Source organism: Thermobia domestica, chromosome 10 (assembly GCF_964235325.1).
Source record: "Thermobia domestica chromosome 10, izTheDome1.hap1.1, whole genome shotgun sequence".
Lineage (NCBI taxonomy): Eukaryota > Metazoa > Arthropoda > Insecta > Zygentoma > Lepismatidae > Thermobia > Thermobia domestica.
In genome coordinates, this window is record NC_137463.1 from 196,278,121 (window position 1) to 196,301,398 (window position 23,278).

The 23,278-nt window shown below is 36.4% G+C and overlaps 1 protein-coding gene across 1 annotated transcript; it reads right to left on the minus strand.

Moving 5' to 3' along the window:
- Nucleotides 1-7,017: 7,017 nt before the first annotated feature.
- LOC145661723 (uncharacterized) lies at nucleotides 7,018-22,685 on the minus strand. The gene is made up of 3 exons (XM_081727058.1): nucleotides 22,653-22,685; nucleotides 16,267-16,477; nucleotides 7,018-9,148 (listed from the first exon to the last, which is right to left on the minus strand). The coding sequence occupies exons 1-3, from the start codon at nucleotides 22,683-22,685 to the stop codon at nucleotides 7,326-7,328; spliced, it is 2,067 nt and encodes a 688-aa protein (XP_081583184.1). The 3' UTR covers nucleotides 7,018-7,325.
- Between the last annotated feature and the right edge of the window lie 593 nt (nucleotides 22,686-23,278).

The window sequence follows — 23,278 nt, forward strand, 5'->3', positions numbered from 1 at the left end:
AGTTAGATGTTGCAATTGTAATGTATACATAGTAGCACTAAGATGTCCAAAATAAAGAAGAATTTCACTCAAGGTAGTCATTGAATAATTGATTTTATAGAATGGATCTTATTCTTAACATAATCTTTGATAATTAAACACAAATCAATCTGATATAAAATAATTTTTGCCTTTAACTAATTATAAATTGAATTATGATTCTTCACATTAATAAGAAAGAATAAAAATTAGACATAACCTACGTTTGAATAATCAAATGGCAGTAAATAAATTTATTTTACAGAAACGTCATAGGAAAGATCATTTTCATAATTAGCATGAACCGGTAAATTGGAAGATAAATGTTCATAGAAATTATCGCTTAAATTTTTAGACAAATGCTCATGAGAACCTACAGCTGACATGGGTTTAACCCCTACCATATCAGCCGCAATTAGTTTAAATTCATACTCGAGTAGGGTTCCAATAGGGTACACTGTACAGCACAATCATGATTATGTCCTGTATTGTTGTTTTGTACAGAAATTACTTCAATACCTGGATCTTGATGTGAAGTGCCATCTCTTATCCTTCCATTACTTCTATCCACGTAGTTCGCTGCGTTGGTGGAATTTCTCCATACATTTCGTCTATTTTTAAACCTATTTTGACTATATGGTCTAACATAGGAATTATTACGATTAATTAGGTTAGGCGGATTCCCTACATAACCTTGTCTATTTTGTTCATTTTGATTGCTAGAGTATGCTCGTCTTAGGTTCGGTTCATTATTATTCACACTTCGGGTATTCAAATTCCGAACAGGGACCAAATGATCTGAATTATTCTTATTTTTACCCATTCCTGATTGTGTTAGATTCATAGCATGGTATTGAGTTTCGTAGCATTGTACAAGCATTAATAAATGACTGAAACTCATACACTGTGTGGAAAATAAGATCTGCTGTAATTTAAATGGAAGCAAATTGCGAATCGATGCAATTATTCTTGATTCCGATTGCAAGGGATTAACGACCTTTAATTCATTATAGACATTTATAACAAACTCTACAATAGATTTGTGCAATCGAGGATTGAAATGTTGATTTCTAAGAGTGGCATCTCTGTTTGCCAGCAAAAAGTCATTTTCGTAATTCGCGATCAATGCCGCTTTAAATTCCTCATATGTACTAATGTGATCACGTATTGCCTTAAACCATAAGGAACAAGGTGGGAGTAATACATGGGGTATTAATTTCATGTATTGTGATCGGTCGATAGACATTATACTGCATTCGTCTTGGAACTTCTCTAAGAAAGAACTAGCATTTTCATTGCACTTACCACTAAATTTACTCATGGCTTTGATTTCGCTCATCTTGACACTTAACTTTACCTTTCTTTTCTCACTCCTTGTTCTTGTGGTGTGATTGTTCCGGTCCGTAGCGTGCTGTGTCATGATACCATTTATATTTCGTTCATCAGTGATCTTCGGACAATTTTCCTCTAATATAATATCCTCCTCAGATTCCGGTGAAGGCGTATTTATATCCGGTGATTGGGGAAACTCGAAGCGATCACTGCCCAGATTATTGCGATAAATGTTATCTCTAGCCTGTAACGTTTTAATTTCTTCCTGCATAGTAGCCAACTGGATCTTTTGATGTTTAACGGAAGATTCTATTAACGTTAAATCCTTTTTTACAGCACAGATTTCATGATTTTGATGATCGTGCTTTTCTTGACACTCATCGGCTAACCTTTTTAACTTCTCTTCAAACTGCGAGGATATGTCGTTCATCACCTGGACGATTGTTTGTTTCGTATCGTCTGATTTCAGTTCTATCCGTTCTATTCGTTTACTTAATTCTTCATACTGCTTGCTAGCTTCGTTAAATTTCAGTTCTATCTTCTTTTCCATGGTCTGGTTAGCTTCATAGAACTTCTGTTCCATGTTTGTGTTAGATTCATTGAGCTTCTGTTCCATGGTTTGTTTTATCTCAGTCGTCATTTGCATAATTTGTTGCTGCACAGCTAACAAAAGTCGATCCTCAGATGACAAACTTGGTGTTGCACTAATTTCACCTGGATTACTGGTATTAGATTCCTTTTGCACTATTTCACTATCCATTTTTCGTTTGATGACCTTACCGCTTCGTAATACGGTTAAGTTCGTATTCATAAATGGTAATATCCAAGTAAATTCAGCCCTACTTTCCTTCTTCGGGAACTGAATTTTCAAAGGTCCCGGGTTTGGTAAACCAAATTTTTATAACGACTCTATAGAAAAACGTCGTCAACCTGGTTCGTCTTGTAAAATATCAGTTACGAAGCGATAATTACTTTTCTTTATGCACAAATCAACTCAGATATTCAAAGATTATTAGTCTCACCTTTATTGCTTGATATGTCTTAAATATTGGTTTTAAGACCGTAAGATACATAAATTTACTTGACTAGGTCAACACATAACATGTACATAGCCATAACTATCCCATAATAATCTCTTACATATATTAAAAACATTCTTCTTTTCTGTTAATTTAAAATGAACATTCCACTAAGTATCTTACATATTTATGAGCACTTTTTGCCCACGGTACAGGTAAATATTATACAAACTAAAGTATTTCGTTATACAATATCAAATTTTATTATTGAGGTAGTTGTTAATGTAGTTCTATTATTGCTTTACTGTTACTATTATTATCAATTATTACCACTCCATAATTTCACAGATTCAACTGTTTTACACCAGTTATTGTGACGTAAAATAAAATGTGACTTGTGTGAAAACTACATTTATACATTGTAACAGGCAGTAGCGTAGCCAGGATTTTTGCTTGGGATGCTTAGTGTTGGGGCATATATATATATATACAGTGGCGGATCCAGGATATGATCAAGGGAGGGGCTAAACCATAATTTGCCGTTTTATCCAGTGTAAAGCAGAATTGAAGCCCATTTTATCCTGTGTAAACCTGAGCGTCAAGGGGGGCTATAGCCCCTTAGCCCCCCTTAGATCCGCCCTTGTATATATATACATACACTTTTGTTGAGCCACAATTTAGTTTTAATAATATAATAATAAATAATAATATAATCATAATATAATAATAATAAATAATAATATAATATCTTCATCTGAAGTACGGTATCGGCCTCTTTAGATATTTCTTTGTTGTTTCTGGATATTTTCTTTGCCAAAATTAACACTAGTACTGTCTCTTGTTTTCGTTCTAGCCACTTTTCTACAGGGTTTCTCGAGTCTTTCTCTGAATTAATATCTTGTTTAGATTTTTCTCCGTTACTTTTTTCGGGGGAGGGGTGTCTTTGATTGCATATTTTCCTCATCGAAATTAACATTGTATTTTTTCCACTTGAACCACTATTGTAAAACGTTTTCTGACATTTTGCAATTGCAAGGTAAGTTCTTATTTCGACACCCTAAACACGTCTACCTCAAGCATATCTTCTGAACTGCTCTACTTGATCAAACATCAGAGATAGCTGTGACATTGTCACACAGGTTTCCTTCTTGTAAGTTAAGAAAACTAGATCAGCTGCTGAGCGTTTACCGTAATCCATTGATCGCCGCTTTCTTTAATGTCAATTGCCGCTAAAAGTGAATGGTATTAAACAGGTTTTTTGTAGTTGGGAACGGTGGTGAATGATTCAAAATAGATGATGACAGGTCACGTGTTTTGCTATTTTTATCGAGGTCAATGGTTTCTTGGGTTCAAATATGTCAATTTCCTCTTAACCCTTCAACTAAAGTATTTTTTTTTTTAAATTCTTTTTATGATCAGAAACGAACTGATTATTTTCAGTATTGCTGGCTCAGTTTGGAAAGGCTTTGGGTGAAAGAAGACACGTGAAAACTGTGGCCATTGCCATATCAAACAGTAGAACAATAACTTCAAGGTCACCATATGCATATAGGTTCTCAGTCTCTTCCTTCCTTCCCTTTGAACAGCAAGGGTTCCTGAAAAACTCGATTTCCATACTCCCCAAAGTGCAAACATTTTAAAAGACGACGTTTTCCAACACAGCTTGTCTAGGAACTGTTTAGTGACATATTTTGTTTTCAAATAGAGTACATGAAAGACAATTGCTATTTCTTCTGGAAAAAAAATTACGAACATCAACCTACCAAAGTACATTGTCGGAACCCTTTGGAGGAGCCCGGCCACCAGGGCCCACCCCTTCCCTACGCCACTGGCAACACGCTTAACTTCTAGTCATACAACGCAAACCCGTATCTGATTGTAATCAAATTCTAATGTGCAATATAAAACACTTTAGACCACTCATAGCTCATTTGAAGTACCTTGCGAAATAATCAATCGGTTTGGGTGAATAGTTCGTTAATCACTTGTTCGTGGGTTCAAATCCTGACGTAGGTCACTTTTTCTTTGCTCCTAACCTACTCGGAGGATGAGAACATTTCTTTAAATAATCTATTCTAAATTCTTTTCATTTCAAATGCGATTAGAAAGCAATATTATAAGAATTTTTAATAATATAATAGCTTATATATTATAATGCATTTTAATAGCTTATGTGTGACTTCACATGTACATGGTTATAGACTGCCTCGAAATAAAACATGTTTTTTTTTTCCTTTTTGTTTACCGTTTTATGGCCTGCTCTAGGAACAGGTACGTTTCTTACTGCACTTGTTATGTTATAGTCTTACGACCTTTCTCAGTACCAATATCAGTACAAATAAGGTCGTGACCTACACTTGGTTTTGAATCTCTTGTAACCCCTAGTAATCGAACCCGCAGTCCCTTGATTATAAGGTGGCTCGTGATATTATTCATCCGTTGAGTGCACCCGTAAACAACGAGTTTTCAATTTAATGTTCATACATCAAAGATAAAAGGAGGAGGTAAAGAGAGAGGGTTTACTTTCAGTGTATATTGTACTATGGTTTCCATACATGTTCGTGTGCTATTCCATGACACTGTATAAATGCTGATTTTGATCGTCTCTGATCTTTTTAATGACACCCTTACCATAGTGACTGCCTGGCAATACCATGTGTCCTCTTTCCAATTACACCCATCAGGATTCTGCCGCCTACAGTTGGACAATTTGTCCATGCCGACCAGATGCCGCGGTCGGATTGCCGGCGCCAGACGCCGGCGTCTTTCACCACGATTTTCGACTGCGATGAATAGTTGACAGCCGGAAATGAGTATAAAATGCGCCGGCGCCGCCGTCGAAAAGAGGCCGGCATAAGGAGTTGAGTTGAGTTGATTTTAGTTTAGCGTCCCGTTCAGCAGCGAGGCTATATGAGACGTGGACCTACTGATTAACGTGGAATCCGAACCACATGAGCTCCCGCCGGGAATCGAACCCGGGTCTCCCACGGCCGGCATAAGGAGTCGGCAGAGGGTCGGAAAGAGACTTGCCGACTATTTTGCCGACTGACGGTCGGCAACAGTCGGCAAGGGGCATTTTATTTTACGATTATCGACTGCTTGCCGCCTCGGCTAAAGGTCGGCAACTTTGAACAAATAGATCGTCGTGCCGCCGCGGACGGGGGCCAGCCACAGTCAACGGCGGCAATCCCTCTTTCCAACCGCGACTTCCTGATGGGGACTACTTACCACGTAATCCACATGGCCAAGGAACTTTTCATGTAGGTCACCGACATGAGCAGAGTGCCCATTGGTTTCCTCACGGTTCTCCCGTTGTCTAACATATTCTAATTCGCTCAACTCTTTTCATATTTCTTTAATCACCCGCCTCTTTTAGTCTAAGAAAGAACACTGTGGAACGTTAATTTGTTTAAAACAAATCTGCGATGATAAGTTACCAACTCTTCTCGAGATATCTACCTCCTGAATACGACTTTCCGCTCTTTTTGTTACATAACCAGTATTGTTGTTTTTATATGTCATCATCTCCCATATGTTGTCAACAATCTGTTATTCATTACGTGGCAGAGAGAAAAGGGATTCGTGGTAACTCAGTAGTAGTGTGCACCTATATAGTAAGGGGTCCCACTTTAGATCCATGACCACGTGAATTTGTGGTGAAGAACATTGTATCAATTATTCTCTTTTCCGATTTTTCATTTTTTTATGGACACACTCATTTTCTCGCAAATCCTCATTGCACTAATTCTTTCGAAATCATTAAGTACTATTAATGTCTGTCATCTTTAACACACAGGTCATAATTGTGGGTTATGAACCCTAAGACGTAATGATTTTATTCAATTTCATTTTATCCACTATATTCAGTCCTTGCTACATTTATCGGTGGCTCAGTGGCAGAGCGTTCATCTCTGGTGCATGGAGTCCTGGGTTCGATCCCAGCTCGCGCCAAGTGAACTTTGTGGTGGTCAAACATCGTGTGCGTAGCTTTTCTCGGGTTTCTCCCGTTTCCTCCCACTTTCTTCATTCCAATCATTTCATTCATTTCTCATCATCATCGTCTCCTTTAGCCTAGTCGGAATAAGCGTGAGACGTAAAACTTAAAAAGTTTTAATTTCATTTCTTGCTGCAGTTATGCAACCACGCACAATATATCATAAAACCTTCGCCATTTTGCTTGTGTTCAAAATATGAATGGTGTGTCAACGACTTTTTGTTACTTGCTGGTATATCGTTGCATCTGTCATGAATCGGACACATCTCTCCTAATGTAATATCCGGGACTCCCCACTTCCTGTGAAACACTCCCTTGTGCCGCTATGATATATACTGTTTCGATTAATGATGTATTATTCTCTATGCACTCGTGAAGTAGACCGAATTCAATCCCTGGTCATAGTTCAAATCCCACGTAAATAGTAGGTCCCCTTCATCATAACCTCGGTGTTCTATAAGGACACATAACAGAATTTCAAACTATGTAATTTCTTCTTCGGGTAGAAAGTGATTGCATTCAACAAAATTAACAATCATTTAATAGTCAATATTGTCAACAAGTTTTCAACTAGGATCGCATTATGTACAAAGTTTGATAATGTAATGACATGATTTTATTTAAGAGACGTTAACTATAATTTAGTAGGTGAACAGGTTTATAATTTATTGAAAACATAGTCAATAAAATTATGTACAATTATAAAGTTAATCACAGTGTTTGTTGCAAATGTGAGATCCCATATAATTTAAACCTTTCTACTTTTTAAATATAAATGCACTAGAAGTAAAATAATATTTGAATAAATTGATGCTTTATACAAAAATGGCACTTATTTTCTTATAAACCATGTCTTTAAATTCACAAATATTTCCTACATTCCTTTTACTATTCATAATGAACACATTTTTACAAATTTTACAGATTTTGTAGTAGCAAACTAAAAAAAAATCTTATAACAATCATCTAAAACCACCAACACCATAATCGTATCCATAGTTAGCTCCGTACTGCCCAGGCCCGTTAACGTTATTCACCAAGTAATCATATAACCCATCTGTATTTATTTTCTTTTCATCAGGACCATTGTCATAATGTCCTGGTCCAGTCAATTTATACGTGGTTTGTTTTACACCTTTAACACCTGTATCGTAATTATACGCTCTAGCATATCGGTGGTATCTATAAACTATTGAATTATCAGCAACATAACCATCTCCGCCACCAGTAGGTCCGTATCCATAACCTCGTTGCCCGTATCCTCCTTGTCCGTAACCTTGCGGTCCATATCCACGTTGTCCATAACCGTAACCACCCTGACCATAACCATAGCCTTGTCCATACCCGTAGCCTCCCTGACCGTAACCATAACCGCCTTGACCATATCCCCCTTGCCCATAGCCATAACCCCGTCCATATCCATATCCGCCTTGTCCATATCCTCCTTGTCCATAACCGTATCCTCTTTGTCCATATCCTCCTTGTCCATATCCACCTTGTCCATATCCACCTTGTCCATATCCTCCTTGTCCATAACCGTATCCTCTTTGTCCATATCCGCCTTGTCCATATCCTCCTTGTCCATAACCGTATCCTCTTTGTCCATATCCTCCTTGCCCATATCCGCCTTGTCCATATCCTCCTTGTCCATAACCGTATCCTCTTTGTCCATATCCTCCTTGTCCATATCCACCTTGTCCATACCCTCCTTGTCCATAACCGTATCCTCTTTGTCCATATCCATATCCTCCTTGCCCATATCCATATCCTCCTTGTCCATATCCCCCGGATCCATAGCCTCCCTGGCCATAACCATAACCTCGTTGTCCATATCCGCCTGGACCTAAACCACCTTGGCCATACCCGTAACCTCCTTGTCCGTACCCTCCAGAACCATAACCTCCTTGCCCATACCCTCCAGAGCCTAAGCCATAACCTCTTTGTCCGTAACCGTACCCTCCCTGTCCATATCCATACCCTCCTTGTCCATAACCATAACCTCTTTGTCCTCCATAACCATAACCTCCTTGCCCATATCCATATCCTCGTTGCCCATATCCCCCTTGTCCATATCCATACCCTCGTTGCCCATATCCATACCCACCTTGTCCATAGCCATATCCTCCTTGTCCATATCCGTACCCTCGCTGCCCATATCCATATCCACCTTGTCCATATCCCCCTTGCCCATAACCGTAACCTCGCTGCCCGTATCCATAACCTCCTTGGTTATAACCATAACTCCCTTGTCTGTAACTATATCCTTGAGGGCCGTATCTATTGCCTTGCTGGTAATATCCATAATCTTGCTGTGTATAACCGTATGGTCCACGTTGTTCAAATCCAAATCGCTGACCATAACCATATCCTTGAGGGCCGAATCGTCCACCAAATCCAGGTCTAATATTATTGTATCCGCCGTAACCAAAACCAGAACCACCCGGTCCCTGAGGACCAGGACGAAACCTATTGTAATAACCTGGTGGGACTTGATTAGGGCCATATCCTCCGTAACCAATGCCCCTGTTTCCAAAATATTGTCCTTGGGGTCCACCGCCAAATCCTCCTGGACCATACCCTCCTGGACCTCCAAACTGCCCATGGGGACCGAAACCTCCAGTTGATGTAGGAACGTATTGACCATATCCCTGACCGAATCCTCCTGGAAGATTCGGGTTATGATATCCATGGGTTGAGTGTCCATAGTCATTTGCGTAGGTTCCATATCCATAAGGTCCATCTTCAAAATACGTCTGACTCTGAACTTGTATTGGAATATTCGGTCCTTAAAAAAAAGAAATTTCCAATAAGAATATAAAAGAAGTTGAAACATATGTCTTAAAGTAAGGAACATAGCATATTGTGCATTTACTTTTAAGTAAGAATAAAATATATACCCTTCTCCAATTTGTAATGCGAAAACTCTCTGACATTTATTAAATTTAGTTGAAATGCATTTTATAACAATAAATATTCCGTGTAATTTAAATATAATTCTATCTTAGAACGAGAATATTTATGTTAAAGGATTATATTCTTGTAAAAAGTTTTTAAAAATGATTATCTTCTAATGAATCTTTCAAGTTCTATCATTGTATAGGAAAGTCACGTTCTAATGAGCGAATGTACAGAAAATATGTTACAATGTAGAGAATTTTCTTTCAAAGCGTTGAGGCAATAAAATACGAAAGGGTCTATCCGTTTGCCATAAGAACCAGACTTGTCATGTGATCAGCTCAAAAGTCATATTAAGTGCTAAATTGAGTCTGGAGATTCCAAATCCAGATGTAAGATATTTCAAGCAGGTAACCTCCGCGTGGGATGACGAAGGTAATGAGCAAAGATGCATATACTTTATCATTATTAATAATTTTACTCAAAGAACTTGCCTTTTGACAATGTTATTAAGTGCTATATGCTATTTATCTTACGTGCTATATAGCTTACGTAGGTATGTATATATCGCCTTTAAGTCCTTTATTATGTCTTTGCAATAAGCTTTCCATTACCCATATCCTTGTTATAGTTTTTGAAATATACGGACGACTTCATATTTTCCATTGATTTTCCATTAACTTTATGTTTGTTTCTTTACTATGTTCCATATTTTACTCTGTTCCATCTATTTTAGAACAATTTGCTTTCGGAATATATAATCCACAAAGTCTCTTCTACATTTGAGCTGAATTTCAGCCATCTCCCTCTTTTGAGTTTTGAGATGAGTGGAGAAATTATTTGTTTTCTTTTATTTATTTTCCATTTACATTAATGCTACTGTTTCGTTTTTTTAAACTATGTTCTATTCATTTTAGGACAATTTGTTTTTGGAATATAGAATATACATAGTGTCTTCTATATGAGGACCGTTTTTTCAAAACTTGATAGAGAAAATTTTAAGAAACGTAGGTATGTTCTTTTTTTTCTGATATGCTTTGTGTGCTACTAATCAAGCTGTGAAATCAGAATTGAGATATATGGAAATGTGCCATGTGAATAGAATACTAAATCATACACGTTTTGTTAGAACTCGATAGAGGTTATGTATAATAAGAACAAAAATGAAATTGTTGTAAAAAAAGATGTTTTGTGCACTATCGAGTTTTGGAAAAAAAAAAAAAACACTTCTCACATTTAAGCTGAATTTTAGCCATCTCCCCCAAAGTCTGTTCACTTCATTGCAACCGGATAGGTCGTTAACGATAAAATCAAAACCATTACGTTTGCTAACAGAAAATATACTTTTTGTAAACAAAACTCATACGGTAACATTTTTTAGGTTGGAAATCCCCGACTTCTTGAATTACCATAGACCCTATTAGTTATGCGCAAAAGAAAATTTAAAAAGTAGTGGAGGACCGATAAATGGCCCATTACAAAGTTACTTAAAGTGAAATGTTTAAATTACTTTGTATCGTTTATTAACAAACTATCGTTGAAAATATAATTTAAATTAATTTCACTGTACTTCATTTAATGTGCAGCTTTTAAATTACAATGACCGGTAGGGACATGAACTTATTTGTATACATTTTTACACCAATTATACACTACATTTTGTTTTGAAAATTGCAACACTAAGAAAAGCACATCTAACTGGAAAAGTTTTATAACAAATTTGTAACAAGAAAGAAAGAAAAAAAATGGTAAGAAAAATCTGAAAACTTCGTAAGTAAATATCACATCCAACCTCACGTAAATTGCTTTCAATAGACATATAAATTATAGTAATGCCGTTTACAACAACTTGATATCTCAAACCATTTGTTCGGATGTGATCAGAGGCAGCTCAAGAAGAAAGTCACAGTAGTAAAAATTAAAGTTTTATTACTTGAAATTAAGACAATAAAAGTTTTGTAATGCATTAATGTTGTATACAATAAACCAATACAGTAAGAAACTTTCAACAACAATAGCAAGGAATTTAATTTTTACCTGTGTGACTTCCCTCTCGAGTCGCCTTTGGATATGATAAACTGGTGAAGTTTGAAGTATTCTTTAATATTATATCATTGTGATAACTTGTAATTACAACTACCAAAATCAGTTAGTGTAATGTTATAGAAGCAAAAGAAAGAAAGAAAAAATAATTTTAAAGCTTTCCCACAAATATGTCATTTTAAGGAGTATAGTAATTGTTATTCGTGCTTTTAATATCTACAGAACGGTTTGTGATATCAAATCGCTGTGAAGGGCATTATGATCGTTAGGTCTTTCGAAAAGCGTCTCTATGATAGTATGTAATTGATACTTATCTAAGCTTCTCCTCATGGCTTTCGAATAAAGTAAAATTTTCAATCACTTGTAGATTTTTTTCTTGCTCATTCGACATGTGTCATGAGATTCATGACAATAGTATTCGACACTACGGTACTTTGGTTGAGCATTACACCGTTCACTCTGCTTGGTTTGTTAGTATTGTAAACGTCTCCAAAGTTAGGATGTTTATGAATCTGTAGTGTTCTTAGTTTTAATGTTCAATAGTAAATGCATTATTGTAAGTTTTCGTTCTATACAGGGTGGCTCAAAAGTAAGTATACAGTCCTACAAAGTATGACATTTTAGTTTATTAAGATAATTAGTTTATTTGCTTCTGTTTGTTCCAATCTAAATGTATGAATGAAAAGAGATTAAAAACAAATAATAAAGAAACTGTAAGTCACTGCTTGTATGGAATATATAAAATGTCATGAGCCCGTCAGTACGGGAATGTATATTTACTTCTGATCCACCCTGTATATAAGATTGAAATATGTAATAATCCAAAGCAGTGCCATTCGAAAAAAAAAAAAAAATAAAACTTTATGTGAGATTGACAACACTGTTCATTTGGTAGCATTGTGTATTATTTCAAAATATTTGCTACTGTTAATATTTGCATTTTAGTGCTTTTTTATGTATTAGTTTAAAAGTTACGAGAGGATTCAAATGGCCCATTACCGGAAGTTGAACCAGGAGCCACTTGTAGAAAGCATGACCGTAAAGAGAACATATACTGAAAAAGAAACCTGTATGAATCATAAGTTGCAGCGTACAACTAAATATAAGTCTGTAATTTGGCGTAATATTCTGAATGCATACGGGCTAAGATGCTTGTATACTGTTCGTTTAACGAAATCTCTAACTAACTCTATGGTCTATGGAACCCGAAGGTTCAATGCCGAATTCACAAAACCTTTGCATTGATATCTGTCCGTAGCCAACTGGATCCAATTTCTACTTTGGATTCCTATTTCTTCCTGATTAATCCTAATATTGTCCTAACATGCCTAACTCTTACTAATGGTCTTTCTTCCGATTTATTTTCCAGTTAAAATTTTAAATTTGTTTCTACTTTCTTCCACTCTGACTATTTGCTTTGTCAACTTCAATCTCTTAGACTTAATGATCTTCACTTCGTTAGATAAACGGTATAAATTATACATTTCTTGATTATGAAGTGTCCTTCATTCCCATTTTCGCCCCTCTTGGCAATGTATCATACATTTCGCTCACGATTTTAGTTTCAAATACTTTCAGTCTGCATTCTTCCCTCAAAATAAACGACCATGTGTCGCATCCATACACAACAAGAGGAATAATCACCGTCTTGTATATTTTAAGCCTCAAATTCTTCGACAGATTTTTTAAAGACAAAAGAAGTTCGGACTAAATAATAACACTAGTTCTCTGACTTCTATCGTTATTTAATTTCTTCGTGGATATGATTTTGCTGTGTTAGTGTTGATCCTGATATTTGAAAGTGTCCATTTTGTCGAAAGTATTATTTGATATTTTAACGTAGAATCCATAATTGTAGTATTACGGTCACGGCGAACTGTCCTATATTTAGTTTATTCTTGATTTACATCTAAACCGATGTGGTCTTGTAGGAATTTAATGAACCATATTCATTTCATTATTTTGTCCTAATTTAATCTCTTAACAGACTGACATAATCAGCATTAAACATATGTTGGTCAGCGCCATTAAGCTATAGGTCTTAGTTGCTATCGTAATTTTAAGAATAGGTGTTCCAGAACAAAACAGGATAATAGTGGAGACAATATATCTCCTTGTTTCAGAGCATTCTCAACATGAATGCTCATGAACAAGTATTTTCTTATTCGGACTTTAGTTTGGACGTTATTTAAACCCATTTTCATTAATTTACCAAGTTTGGTAAGAATGTTGTACAATGTTTCCATCCTAACTAATTTGTAGGCTTTCCAGAAATCGGTAAATAGCTTATATATCTGGATGTTGTATTTTTATCTCATTTTTCTGGAATTTGGAGAATGATAGATAGTCATATCTTGTAGATATTTGGCCGTTTTCGCCTAAATCCTCAATGATGATCTCCAACAATTTCATCTGCATAAGGGATCAGTCTTGTTAAGATAAATTCGAAAATATTATAAAATGTTGCCAAAAGGCAGATGCCTGGATAATTATTACAATCAACCTGGGAATAAATATCCCCTTCCTTCCTATTCTTTATTTAGCTTTTTTTTTTAAAAAAAAAAAACAAGCGATGATCGATCTTGGCAACACTAGCCTAGTATACCTTAATTTTCTTAGTGCGCATATGAAATATTTTCGTAGGCGAATCTTTTGTTCCCATGTTATGAGACATCAAATTGTTCTTTGGAGCCTCATTACTTATGAGTCTACGCAAAATTTTGCAATCAGAACGCAACACATTCAAAAAATAAATAAATAAACATGGTAGTACAGTCTCTCCAGTAACTGCGGAGAATAAATTATCGTTACATGTATGATTGGTAAATATAAAATTTACGATATTGACTTCATATAACAAATTCATAAAATCAATATGCTAACTAAACCGCAAAACTTTGTGTTGCGCTAACGCAAACCGCTATGTAATGGAAACCTTGCACTTTAAATGAAAATTCTCACACTAATCTGATGTTAAAAGTAGTTTTGCTCACAAGAGTAATGTCTCATACCGTATTGGACTTAGCAAAAATTGCGGATCACAACGCAACGCCAATAATGACAAGAATAATTATAATTACTATGCTGACTATAGCAAATTAAATCGCAAGTTTTGAGTTGCGTTGATGCAAACCGTTGCAGAATGATAGTGTTTTATCCAGACATGTTTGGAATAAAACTCCTCTCGTCCAAAGTTCTCCTCCGGCCAAAACGTTTTGAAAATATATATAGATGTAATGCATATGTAATGCATATAGTCTATACTCCTAGAACCTTTCGCGTCCCTCCCCTGCCCAGAATATTGAGATAAAGCACTGGGAATGAGACCCTGGATTTAAGGCTGTCTCGTCTGTAAAAGATGCCGTGAAAGTGATATCATCTCGAAAAGTAAGAGGGCTGTCTCGTCTGTAAAAGATGCCGTGAAAGTGATCTCGTCTTGAAAAGTACGAGGGCTTTCTCGTCTGTAAAAGATGCCGTGAAAGTGATCTCGTCTCGAAAAGTACGAGGGCTTTCTCGTCTGTAAAAGATGCCGTGAAAGTGATCTCGTCTCGAAAAGTACGAGGACTGTCTCGTCTGTAAAAGATGCCGTGAAAATGATCTCGTCTCGAAAAGTACGAGGGCTGTCTCGTCTGTAAAAGATGCCGTGAAAGTGATCTCGTCTCGAAAAGTACGAGGACTGTCTCGTCTGTAAAAGATGCCGTGAAAGTGATCTCGTCTCGAAAAGTACGAGAGCTGTCCAGAAATTACCAGACGTTTACGCCTATCGTGGCAGTGGGCGGAGCTAGAGTCGCTATCTTGGTGTCAGAACGTTACCACACTCAGTACACATTCAGCTGTGATAGTGTGAGGACTGTGACGTGTTATAATGTGCACTGCAATAGAAAATCCAGCATTTTGTAAGGTGCATTCTATAATTAGGTTTTTGTTGGCCAAAAAAAAAAAAAAAAACGCAATCCAATTGCAATCCATCGCCAACTGTGTGAAGTGTGAGGACATGGAGTAATGAGTGAAAGCCGAGTGAGGTAATGTTGCATTGACCGTCCACACATAGCCAAGCGTACCCGAGAGCCCTTTGACGGTTTTTGGATGGGAGGTGTTCGATCACCCACCTTACATCCAAGATTTGCCGCCGAGCGATTGCCATCTCTTTCCACCGATGAAGACATGGCTCTGTACACAACGCTTTGATACTGACACCGAACTGCATGTAGGTATAAGCCAGTGACTGAAATCACAGGCGGCATATTTCTACCGCGACAGTATTGAAAAACTTGTGCCATGACATGATAAGTGTCTTAATTTACATAGCAATTTATGTGTCAAAACAGCTTAAGAGTGTAGCTTTCAAACGTATATAATTCAATTTGCTCATTCTGTTATATATATATATATATATATATATATATATATATATATATATATATATATATATATATATATATATATATATATATATATATTTTACTTCAAAACGTTTGTTACTTTTTGGACATCACTCGTATATATCTTTCATTTAGTGCTCTCAAACGGGTCGGGTTGACCCGACCCGCCCGACCCGACTCGGATCGGGTCAGCTCGGGTCGGGTTGTCGGGTCGGGTCAATCGTGTCAGTTCGGGTGGGGTTGTCGGGTCGGGTCGGGTCAGTCTTCAACCCGACCTGATCCGACCCGTGGAGAGCACTACTTTCATTTGAATGACCTGTGTCGTCTCGTATCTCGTCATGATAATTCTGTCTTGTCTCCTCTCATGCGCAACTGGTAAAGCTTTCAAACCGTTGAGTAAAGGCAATGTGTGTTCTTAAATCAAAATTTCAAAAAAAAAAGAAAAAAAGAAAAAAAAAGAAAGAAAGAAAGAAAAAGGTAAAGTAAAAAGAAAAGAAAGAAAGTAAGTAAAAAAGAAATAAAGTGCGAATTTATTACTCAATCATGATACTCATTCCTAGTAGTATGTATTAGTAACACTTACCACCAAACCCTCCAAAATATCTGGATTCTTCACTATTGAGTGCAGCTCGATCTTGAATTATATTCGTGTTGTTTCCGGCTCCATTGAAGTTAATATTCTGTATGCTCTTCACGGAAGAAATCAACTGTTCTATTTCGTTTTCCTTTTCGTCATTCTTAACATCAGCTCCGACATCACTTAATAGTAGAACAAGACCACATACTAAATTTGTCTGAAAAAAGAAACACAAAAAAATAATGTGCATATGTCGAGAAATTAAGCAATATCGAATATTACAAAAGTGAAAATAAAGAGATTTGTTTAAATTCTTGTTGGGTAATGACAAATGATTGAAAAGAAGAGTTCTGGATTCATGGAAATAGGACAATTCAAATAGAAGACGGATAAGCAGGGTTGGCAAAAACCATGGTTTTTATTAAAAAAACCAAAAAAAACGGTTTTTTTGGTTTAAACCAGGTTTTTTTTTGGTTTAAACCAGGTTTATTTGGTTTAAATAATTTGCTCTATATATTCATATCATATATGGACAGAAATAAGTTTGTTTCGCCTTGATGTTATTATGCAACAACCGGGTTATGCTGGAAGGGGTCACATAAGCTTAAAGCGGAATAAAAACTGCTTCTCGAGTTACATCCGAGAGAAATTGTCCTTCATTTGAACTCGGAACCAGGATTAATTGGCCACAAATGCGATACGTCTGCCGACTCACTCACGAAGGAATCCTGATAAAAATACGTTGTATTGATCTTTACATGTTTCTTAATATAACTATCAAGAGTCATTTCAGAAGGACAAAAAGATACACAGTTGCACAAGTGAAACCATTATACAGAATTACATATGGACACTTTCGAAGTACTACGGAGTACAGAAGAACTAATTTAGTTCAAGTTAGTTAACAACGACTTTTATTGGTCCAAATTAAAGAAATACAACGACTTAATATGCATATCAGTAAGAAAAGTGTATAAAGATACGAATTATTTGAGTCCTCTTTGGCTCAGACTCATTTATACATAAATATATACCAAAGATACTTCTCATTTCACTAAATGCCTCTCGTGGGGTCTGTATGACCCCCCCCACACACACACAAAAGTACGCCATTTCGATGTATTTTATCAATAGTAAACATTGAAACGAAACAATATTTAGAATTTTTCTTTGATTGCAATTACACAACAATAATAACTACAAAAAAATCACAAAACAAACATTTATAAACTTACATTAAAAAAAAAAAAAAGTTTCTTTTGTAGTATAATCTTTTTGAGTAATGAATGGGGAATTTAGGTCTGAATATAATACGAATAATATACGGGAGTGAAACGTGATAACCCACAAATGTGTGTTCATCAAGATTTTACAAACACTTACACCTTTACGAACATTTTTCGTTTTTTGGTTTAAACCAGTTGGTTTTTTTGAAAAAACCAGCTGGTTTAAACCAGCCAACCCTGCGGATAAGACTGAGATTTCTTACTTATTTATGAGCAGAAAAACACACAGCATTCCATTGGAAGAATAACGTTTTTCGAAAATATTTGGAATGTATATTTCAACCCCTTTTTTCTCTCTCAATGGAGTGCTTATTTAAATAAAAGTGTGATGGTAAAATATAGATCGATCCAAGCGTTATGTTCAAAAACCGATTGGAAGTCGAAATTCATGAGAATATCCTGTCAAAACGAATCCTTACGGGTCAGAGTAGAACAAAGAGAACTTGAAGTGATTAATAATTTCAAGCAGTGCCGTATTTAGGGGGGGGCTTCCGGGCTTAAGTCTCCCCCCCTGAAATCATACTTACTATAGTAAAGTATATGAAATATCTTGCAGAATTTTTCACATTTTCAGGCACAGCCCCTCCCCGAAAGTTAGCAAAGCCCCCGAAACAAAATCGTAAATACGCCACTGATTTCTAGTATCTGATTTTGACGAGAGATGTTTAATGCATCAAAAAGATAAGATCAAGAATAGCTATAACCAAAGAAGCATTCAACAAGAAAAGGTCACTCTTAACTAGCAGACTCAATATTGGACTTAAGAAGAAATTGGTCAGGTGCTATATATGGAGCATTGGACATGTATGGTTGAGTGACTTGGACATTACGGAAGTTAGAGAAGAAATATATAGAGAGCTTCGATATGTGGTGTTGAAGGAAAATGGAGAAGATAAAATGAACAGAGAGAGTAACAAACGAAAATGTTTTAAAACGGATAGGAGAGAAGAGGACACTTCTAGCCAGCATCCTTCGTAGGGAGGCCAATTGAATTGGGCATATCTTGAGAAGAAATTGTCTTCTGCGTGCCTTCATGGAAACGAGAAATAGAAAGAAAAAGAACACAACTGATTTGAAAAATAGAAGCAAATATTGGTAGTTAAAAGAGTATGATCAAGATCGAGAAACGTGGAAGGAATTTCCATGGCCAAAGGGTGAATGCTTAATAATAATAATAATAATAATAATAATAATAATAATAATAATAATAATAATAATAATAATAATAATAATAATAATAATAATAATAATAATACTTTAACAAGCTCTGAACTCCGGTTTTTCCTTAGGATATACACATTTCAAACTGAGATCACAAAAGTCAAGGTCGACTCAAGTGATAACTACACTACATATTTTCTAAAATTAATTTTCTACGGGTGTCATGCTCGGAAGATACGTTATTTTTTGGCATAAATTTCGAGCGTCTTGATCTCTTAGGATACGCACTTTAATGAAACTGATATGACCAAAATCTGGGTTGAGCCAATTCCGGTGTTCAAAACTTCATTTCAAACAGAGATACAGTTAGGATTTACATAAAGGACATATAGTTTGAATCCTTTCCCTACCGTTCTCTTTAGGTTTGGCATTTTAATGAATGTGACAATGATAAAATCTCAGATCAGACCAAGTGATAACAATATTCCAAAAATAATTTCAAATGGTTCAGCCGTTTTCCATGGTGGTGAGACGAACTAGGTTGATTAGAGTATGTTCACTGGTATCGAAGTTTCTGCTATTATTTTCCTCAAATTGTGTTATAACAGTATGGATTAGCTTGGATTTTTAAACCAACCCTCGTATTTCCCCAGCGTCAATTCTTAGAAATATAATGCAATCAGCTAACAGTTGGAGGAGAACAATGCTTAAGAATTTCTCACCCAAAAGGTACCTCACCTTTCCAGACAGTCTTGCTTCCTCCCGTCAGCCCATATATGGTTGAGGAATTTAGCTACTCTCGAGAGAAACGCCCACGCACAAGCCCTCATGACGATGACAAATTTTTACGTGACAATGTGAAAATTATTAATAATCGCCAATTCTACAACTTATTGGAACAATCAGTGTTTTAATGTGATTTCTATTAACCTATGGACCATTCATTATATATTATTAACAATATAATAAAGCAAAAACTTAATGTTTTCTACGAACTATATTTTAGTTTAGTCAGTGTATTCTTGCGCCGCTAACTGGCAACTGTGCGACGCAGGAAGAGGTCCAGAGAGAGGACTCTCACTCTCTTTCGATATGTGAAGCAGCAAGTGTATCTACTCTCAAAGGAGAGAGAAAAGCATTCATCGTAATGTAAAAGAGAGCGTCACTTCCCACCAAGTAAATTGGACGTATTCAAGATGTGCTCGAAATAAGTTGATTTCAAAACTTAAAACGAACACGAATAGTATTTGAGTTTTATATATATCAAATGCAATGTGAGAGCAGGAAGCAGTGACAAGTATATAAATGATGTTTCAATAGTAACAAGGAACTGGTGTTAACATAAATTGTTCTTAAGCATTTCCCTCACCAATACAGCGATTTTGCAGAAGAATCCTGTTGTCTGTCAAGGAATGGGACAGTCAATTCATCTCTTTCCAGTAATGGATGTCAACTCTTCGGTAGTGTACCAGTGAATTTTATTTCGTATAATCGCCGAAATCGTCGTGCGCGCTTACGTGTCGTCCCGAAAGCATGCATTAGGGCCAATATATCGTTGAGTAAAATATTATCCACAACTTGCAAATGTTATTGTTTTTAAATCATATGTAATACGTACAGTGAAAGTGAATGATAATATAGTGCTAATTTAAAATTCTTGTTATTATTCCTAAAAGTGAAAAGTGCTAATCAGATGTGTTTAGTAAGTTATTTTTTTTCCTTTAGCGGTCGAAATGTGTACAAGTTAGAACGTATGCGACATAAAGTGTTTATCAGAAGGTAAGGTATTCATCAATAGAGAAGTTCAAACGTTTACTTTCGTCTCCCACTACTCATCTGGTGTTAATCACGCATGGCTATCCTACCTTGCACTCTTTTACAGGTATTGACCAGTGTATTTTGAAGCAGACGCTTCAGCGATGGTGGGTATACGGCTCATGCCTCTGATATGTTTAACGCCCGAATCCTTGGACCGTAGGAGTGAGACTACTTGTTTACTTACCAGTTCCTCATTGGATCTATTAGTCTTTTACAAATGAATGATGTTCTTAAGAAGACTCCAAAAGAGATCCAAGGTTCGAATCCTATTATTATTGTTAGTCGGTCTTCTCGAACTGGAACAAACGGTAGTCGAACGAAACTCCTCTTATAAATGGCTTTCCCTCACAGGAACAGATCTTATAGTGTGTAAGTTTCCAAACCATTATAATTCTCCGTTAATCTCTTCGTTTCGACACATAGAGTGTCCTCTTCAATATCGTCCCATGATTTACATCGTCTATGAACTCCTTTTTTTTAAATAAATATTATTTATGAATTCTTACCCCCTTCCATGACTTACCAATGTATTGCGGGTGAAAGTAGAGGGTAATAAACAGAAGTGAAGAATGATGGAAAAAAGTGTAGAATGAGGAGAATGGAAAGAAAAAAGATCTCTGAGTAAAACCACTCACATTTCCATCAGAACATGTTTCCTCAACAAAATTGCGAGGCTTTCCACTGACCCATAAGGCTATATCTATCAGTGGCGTCACCTTGTACAGTTCGCAAGAGCACATGAACTACCAAGCATCGCTCCTTAAGATATTTAATAATATTTAAAATATTATTATATTGTTTCGTTTCTAGTCTTCGCTTGCTTTATCCCTTGCGTATATGCATTCCCTCATCACACCACGTTCACAACAGAGCAGCGAGCGTTATAGACAGCTCTGTGTGTAGTAAAGAAGGGAAAAGCGGGCAGCTGAGAGGAGGAACTGCGGTCTCCTGATGTTCAAATCAAGATTTGCACGAGCAGGATTGACAACACTGTTGTTAACTTATTTCCATTAATGTGGCGCTGTGAACAGAATCAAAGAATGAACTTCTGCGTTCACAGCTGTTGTTGACTAATTTCTAGTAACGTTGCGCTTTAAACAGAATCAAACAATGAATAGTACTAGTATACCTAGGTATAACTCATTCTTTCAATCAGTTATCTACATTTATTTTTATCTCAATTTCTCGTAATGAAAATATACTAATGGAACAAACAAAATCACAGCTTTCTGAGATCACACCAAGAGGAATGGGAGGTTTAAAACCTTTCGCCAGAGATTTTTAACTTAATGCAGAATAAAATTAAATTTCAATTTATTTTCAATACTTTTTAAAATGTGTATAATCTCTGATTTTTCTTTAGGCTACGGTTTTTTTCCTACCTAAATAAATTAATGTTTGTAAAAAAAAAAAAAAAAAAAAGCGAATAGCTTATCAAAACATGCTGTACTTAGTAATATTGCTACTATGGTAAAATCTTACCTTCGGTGTTGTGGGAATCTGGAAATTGTGGGAAGGAAATTTTGGGATTAATTGTTTTCAACATTCATCTTTAACACATGCAAAATATAAAAAGACGAGTACTGAGATTTGCAATAACGTATTCAGCTGTAAAAGCAAAGGTTTTTTATTTGGAGACGGGCGGAACAGTAATGAAGTGTCTTGAGATAACAATGGAAAAGGCACATGGACAAAGGGTTCCTAATTAAAGGTGCCTCTACAACTATCATAATAATGTGATACATTGCACATAATAATGTGATAGTTCGCTATAGAACATACATGGTATACTAATTCAAATATAGGAGTTGAGTTGATTTTGAGCTTAACGTCCCTTTCAATAGCGAGGCTATATGAGACGGGACCTACTGATTAACGTGGAATCCGAACCAAATGAGCTCCCTCTGGGAATCGAATCCGGATCTCCCATGCCAAAGGCACGTACGCTAACCGCTTAACCACGAAGGAGCTCTTCAAATATACGAGATAGCAGACGTTTGCAGTCTTGATACTAACTCGTCGTTACACGCACCCGCGGCAAATTGCCGCAGTTTTGCAAAAACACCTGCACTTTCCTTATTCTAAGACAATAGGGGCCGAGTTATCCCCTACCCACCCCACCTCTACCTGTCCCTGACCGGTTTTGCCAGTCACGTGCATGGTTCTCGAGTGGAAGGGCGTGTATTGGTCACCGTGAGCAAATTGCTAACGGCGCGTGTAACCACGTAAAGATTGTTGTGAGCAGGCTGCTAACGGGCGTGTTCTAGTGTTAAGTGTTGTATTTTAAGGGCCGTTTGCTCATTCTTTAAACGTATTGTTTGAAGAGTAGAACAACAGGTGGCACTAGCATCGTACAAAGCTGCAAATAACAAGTATATTGTATTACTTTCCACATGGCACGAGTACGATGAGATTGATGAAAGTACAGGTGATGCATGCAAACCATCAATTATCTTCTACAACAAAAACAAATGTGGTGTAGATGTCAGTGACGTCATGCAAAAAGAGTATAGCTTATCGAGTGTATCAAATCGCTGCCCACTAACAATGTTTTTCTTTGAATGGAATGTTGGTGGAATATATTCGTTTGTTATTTGGAAAGCAAACAACATGGGAGATAATGAATTCAACAAGCCTGCAAGAAAATACTTCTTGAAATCACTTGGTCGACAGCTTATTTTGGATCATGCGCAAAGAAGAATAGCTGGAAACTATCCAATCGCAAGGTCAATAAAGGACCGGCTAGTTGAAAT

Coding starts and splice junctions, on each gene's coding strand:
- LOC145661723 (XM_081727058.1), bottom strand. CDS start 22,685: ATGCACGTGACTGGCAAAACCGGTCAGGGACAG. Junction 16,478..22,652: donor GCAAAACCGGTCAGGGACAG/GTAGAGGTGGGG, acceptor TTCTTTTTTCAG/ACAAATTTAGTATGTGGTCT. Junction 9,149..16,266: donor ATATTTTGGAGGGTTTGGTG/GTAAGTGTTACT, acceptor CTTTTTTTTAAG/GACCGAATATTCCAATACAA.